Genomic DNA, 5,482 nt, shown 5'->3' with positions numbered 1-5,482 from the left:
TGGGTCCCATTTCAGGGTTCGGGGCGTGACACTTAGTGTCTTTTGACACATGATAGTGAAAATTTAATTATCGTTTGCTCTCGTGGATGTAGGCATTGCCGAATCATGTAATTATTTATATTATTGTTTTATTTATTTATTTATTTTTATTACATTGGAACTCCAGCCACCAATGAACCATTCAGACCCTTTAGTGCTGTACCAAACCTACGAATCAGCGTCCTCCGTCCTCAGGTCTCGCTGATCAGGGTAAAGTCCGGATGCGGACGCAACTTCTGTGCATCAGTTGGACGTTCGGCTAACCCGACTCCCGGGACACATCTCCATTACCATTCACGGTCCCCGCTAACTCATAAAGTAAACTCTCACCATCCACAGGTACCGCTGATTTCATGAGTATATCTACCTGAAATTAAACCCCCAATTCTCCTTCTTACTTGCTGATGCCTTTCCACTGCACCATGGCGTGAGGGAGTCATTGTTTTATTGCTTTCATAATAATTTGTGTGATTGTATTTCTTGTACTGCCCTTCCTTAAAAAAAAAAAAAAAAACTGATTGTATTTCTTTTATATTTCACTGTTAAGTGCTGCATTGTGAGGTTGTTTATTTCCGCTGCGCATTAATTTGCACGACACTTAAATTACTTACCATTAATAATGTTAGCACTCATCCCATGAATTTGGAGAAAAAATTGTTGCAAGGCATTGCTTAAAAAAGACTTCAACTCTCGCCTTAGATACATAGCAATGGTGCTTTACATATTTAGGTATTTGTCAACTTAATTATAATAATACATTAATGTTATTTAAGGGTTTATTTGATATCTGCTTTTATACAATAAAAAAGTGAATTTAAAAAGACGTTTTTGTTCATGTTTTTAATTTATATTTTTGTAATCCTTTTTTAGTTGTTTTTGAAAAATTAAAAACTAAATTTTATGATTCTTAGTTCTTTTGTCAACATTAATAATTGTAAAACTAAAAAACACAGCTAACTCTTAATAAAAAAAGTAATAGAGATTTGTTAAATGATACCGATTCATATTACTTTATTCGTTATTTAATTAAGCATTGCACCGGGTAAAGTAATATGTCATCTCTTTTTTGAATTTTAAATTTTTTTAAAAGCTGCCCATTTATTTTGTCCTTGACGGGAAGTGAAGGGCACGTGATCCTCCTAGTGGCAAGTTAGTAGTTTGATAGAAAAGAAAGGGTATGGCAAGAATTGTGGCGTTAATCTACGTAAAGCAAGCAGCGAGAGGAAAACTATTTCCCTTATTTCCATGCAAAAAGGGAAATAAAAAATAATAATAAATATAAAAAACGAAAAAGGAGAAAGGAAAACGCCAGGAAGAGGAGGGCTGGGAAAAGCGGTACATTTCGATCGGGACGCTTCCAACCAAGACCCCCCACCTAGCCCTACCTTTTCTTTTTCTTTTCTAATTTATTATATATGCTAATACATAATTAATATTATATTATATATAGATAGATATAAGTATATACAATTTTTAAAATTTTATATTATTTTTAAAAAATTTCTATTGGGTGCTGCTTGATGATAAATTATTAATTGTCTAAAATGTTATGTGTCTTCATTCTTAATTAGAGTTTGTCAACATGAATGGTTGTTTTACATCATTTATAACTCAACACATATGAAAGTTTATCCTAGTAAATGACCAAGCGTGTCTCAATAGACGGACGACTTTCATCTCTCAGGTTTGGTATCGCACCATAATGTCCAAAGTAGCGCGATGATGACTATAGTTCTCAGGTTATAAAAAAAAAAAACTCAACATGTATGAAGGATATGTCTTCTTTTATTAAGAGACAAATGTTATTTGACATGATAAAAGTGGGATCTATAAGTTGACATATTATTAATGATCGAGTATCACTAAAAAATTAAGATATGAATTACTACTAATACTGTATTGGAAGTTTGGAATTTACGAATTTAGATTTATGTGAATTTGGGTAAAATATAATACAAAATAATATTGAATTTCCTTCAAAGCCAAAACTCAAAACTCATGTTCCAAATATTTTATATATATTGTTTCATTGAGGCCACACAAAGTATAAGCTTACATAATATATACAATAAGTAAAAGATACTGGCCTTTCCTTAGGGGAGGTTTGTTGCATTTTTAAAACTTTGGGAGTTGTTTGTCTTTAATTTTACCAAATTTCAAGTAGGGTGAGTGTTTTCGCCCTAATATAACAAATAATAAAATAGTACATCTTCCAACTTCTCTTACCCTATATTTGGATAGGCCATAGACTTGCAACTTGTATTGGATTTAGATAAAATGAAGTATAAAGTGCATTGAAATTGGTCGAAATCTATCCAAATCCAAATTTAAGTTCGAAAATTCATACTCCTTAATACTATCTTCAATAATTTAATCATATATAAATTTAAGAGTTGCCCTAGACTTGATTTTGACTTTGGTATCCACCCACATGAGTGGCAGGGACGCAAACTTAAATTCCAAAAACATAAAAATAATTCTATGATATGTATATATCTATAGAAATATATACATACATACTGTATCAAGTGACATCGTTTTAATTATTAGAGGCAGACATGCACCCGGCAGCTTTACTGAGTTTTTCTTTGATATGGCATAAAAGGGTATACATTGTGCGAACTCTTTATTTCTGCATGCTCACTAATTAAACTTTGCTTTTGCTGGCGCTACTGTTAAACAACAATTAACGTCAAAAAGAAGCTTACAGGTGAAGAAACTTGGTTGCCTTCAAAGCAGCTATATAGCCATTAAAATTAATAAAAACAAAAAGAGAGAATTGGGCGTAGTGGTGGGGGGAGCAATACCAAAGAACAAGAACAAAATAAATAAACCCCTCCCCCGACCTTGCTTTATCTTTCCAGCACTCTCCTCTCTTTCTCTCTCTCTTTCTCTTTCTCTGCAACTGATGTGATTCTCCACCATCTCCCCGAGAACCCCATCAACCTTTACAAAAGAAAAAATTAAAGCAGAGAGTGCAAGAAAGAATTGAAACCATGGTTTTCTCATCCATTCCAGTCTATCTAGATCCACCCAACTGGAATCACCAGGTAACCCTAACTTAATTAATACACACCAGCTAGGGTTTCTTCATTTTCTTATTTTCCAAGCTTCATCACCTCCCCAAAAAAGTTTTTTTTTTTTTTTTTTAAGAAAAGATAAATATTCCCATGACCCTTTTTTCCTCTTCTTTGTTTTTGCTTTTCAATTGAATATACCATGTGTTTGATTTTTCGGGCTTTTCATTTTTCCAGCAGCAACCAAACCAGTTGCAATCTGGATTTGGCACTACAGAAAATCCCCACCAGATTCTTCCGCCGCCCCCTTCTCCACCCACTGCGGGAGGAGGAGGTGGCGGTACGGGCTCGGTTAGGCCCGGTTCAATGTCCGAAAGAGCCCGTCTGGCAAAGATACCGCTGCCGGAGGCGGCTTTAAAGTGCCCCCGATGCGATTCCACCAACACAAAATTTTGTTACTTCAACAACTACAGCCTCTCTCAGCCACGGCACTTCTGCAAGACCTGCCGCCGGTACTGGACCAGGGGAGGTGCACTGAGGAATGTCCCTGTCGGAGGAGGTTGCCGGAGGAACAAAAGAAGCAAAAACGTCAGATCAAAATCTCCGGCCACCGCTGACCACCAGACGGGTGGTGGCTCGACCTCAGCTAGCGCGGTTCATGATCCGTCGTATAGGTGCACCGCCGCAGACGTTTTTACCCATTTGCCGACGCCGCCGCACTTACCTTTTCTGCCATCCTTGCAGCATCTAACTGAATTTGCCTCGGGAGACATGGCCCTTGGATTCGGGGGTGCACAGCCACCTGTGGTGGCGGCAACCGGCAGCGGTGATGGAGTGCCGGAGATGGAATTCCAGACTGGTGGTGGTTCAGCGGGGGGAGGTCCTATATTACAGCAATTGCATCAATTCCCATTCTTTTCAGGGTTGGAGGCTGCTGCGCCTGGGTTGTACCCGCTTGATCCGTCACCGAGTTACGGCGGGTTGGGAGCGAGTCAACTCAGGCCGAAAGGAATGGAAGCAGGGTTTGGGGAGGAGCAGGAGGGTGCAGTGAAACTGGAGGGAAATGATGAATTAGGGTTGATGAATGCATCAAGGAATTTTTTGGGTATGAATATTAGTAATATTGCTGCAGGATCAAATCATCATCGTTATCATCAGTATTGGGGTAGTGCTGCTGCTGCAGATGCTGCTACAGGGAACGCATGGAGCAGTACTGCTAGTGATCTCTCTGTATTTGCCACTACTACTACATCTTCTTCCGCCAGCCATCTTTTGTGAATTTGGGAGTAGCAGTTACAAATCAATGATCAGTCTTCAGCTCCAAAACCTTATTCAATTTAATTGGCAATTACGTAATACAGATGGAAGGAAAGAAGGACACGTCGTTTCAACTGAAAATTAAAGCTAGCTAGCCACGTAGCTTAATTTAAAAGTTTGTGGCAGCTAGTACTACGGATACTCGAGGAATCTGAGAAGGTGAAGACCCAGGAATGATATCGGATATATATATATATAAACATATATATTTTGAAGATCGATCTGTGGAGAAACATAGAAATGGCATGGGGTAGGTTTCTAGATATATATATATATATATATATATATATCTAGTTCGAATTCCAATTCGTTTTTCGTTTTTTTTTTAATGTTTTAATTTGTGATCTGTGATCGGTGGAGTACAGTATATGTAAGTTTACATGCAGTAGGTGTCTTGCAGTGGGTGTCTGTGTGTTTGTTCATGGATCGACCGGATTGAGTATTGAGTTGGATCATGAAGGGGATCTGACATATTATATTTATATATATATGAATTAATAGATCAAATGTAGTTGTACTGTTAATTATGCAAATGCTTGGCACTTGGCAGTCCTGATCCATCCAATTGAGATTGATCTGCAGATGGATTTTTAATTAATATGCAAAATTTTTATTTCATTAATTTGGTTGAATATATGTAGATATGTGATATTATCAGGTTTGAGGGAACCATCAATCTTCATCAAAACTTGGCTATGGAAAAGCCAAACTGGTCTCTCCACGACAGTAAGGCCCTTCTTCTTCTTCTTTATTTATCTTTTTTTTTTTGGGGGGGGGGGGGGGGGGGGGGAGGAGAGGATTTCATTTTGATATGTTAATCGAAAACACCCTTTTTTTTTTCCTACTGTTCTTTACTATTTTTTTTTTTTTTTTCATTTACCAAAAGAGAACTCTCTTGTTGTATCTGTAATTAGCTAGCTCCCTCACTGTATTTCCCATCCCTTCAATTGCTAGCTTGCTCTCTCTTAATTCATTCACTAAGAAAGCAGACATGCATGTATCCACATGCAAATTAATATATCACATAAACGCACATATATACACAAGGGAGTGCATATATGGACACACAGAAAAGTGTAGTTGATCAAGAAATTAAGGATACTTTGGAA

The 5,482-nt window shown here is 37.3% G+C and overlaps 1 protein-coding gene across 2 annotated transcripts; it reads left to right on the top strand.

Annotated features, from left to right (window-relative positions):
• The first annotated feature begins 2,828 nt into the window (after window positions 1-2,828).
• On the top strand, window positions 2,829-4,900 carry LOC131165762 (dof zinc finger protein DOF3.6). Of its 2 annotated transcripts, none has more exons than XM_058123803.1 (2): window positions 2,829-3,089; window positions 3,294-4,900. In XM_058123803.1, the coding sequence occupies exons 1-2, from the start codon at window positions 3,036-3,038 to the stop codon at window positions 4,332-4,334; spliced, it is 1,095 nt and encodes a 364-aa protein (XP_057979786.1). In that variant the 5' UTR covers window positions 2,829-3,035; the 3' UTR covers window positions 4,335-4,900. The 2 variants fall into 2 exon arrangements, with proteins under 2 accessions (XP_057979786.1, XP_057979787.1); XM_058123804.1 differs by having other exon boundaries at window positions 2,834-3,089; window positions 3,297-4,900.
• Window positions 4,901-5,482: the final 582 nt, after the last annotated feature.

This window comes from Malania oleifera, chromosome 10 (genome assembly GCF_029873635.1).
Source record: "Malania oleifera isolate guangnan ecotype guangnan chromosome 10, ASM2987363v1, whole genome shotgun sequence".
NCBI classification, from domain to species: Eukaryota; Viridiplantae; Streptophyta; class Magnoliopsida; order Santalales; family Ximeniaceae; genus Malania; species Malania oleifera.
The sequence above is the reverse complement of the archived record's forward strand: the minus strand, read 5'-3'. Positions and strand labels throughout refer to the sequence as shown.

What these genes read in the sequence shown, in the direction of transcription:
- LOC131165762 (XM_058123803.1), top strand. Translation starts at nt 3,036, where the DNA reads ATGGTTTTCTCATCCATTCCAGTCTATCTAGATCCACCCAACTGGAAT. An exon ending in CACCCAACTGGAATCACCAG is followed by an intron (nt 3,090 to 3,293) that starts GTAACCCTAACT and finishes TCATTTTTCCAG; the next exon opens with CAGCAACCAAACCAGTTGCA.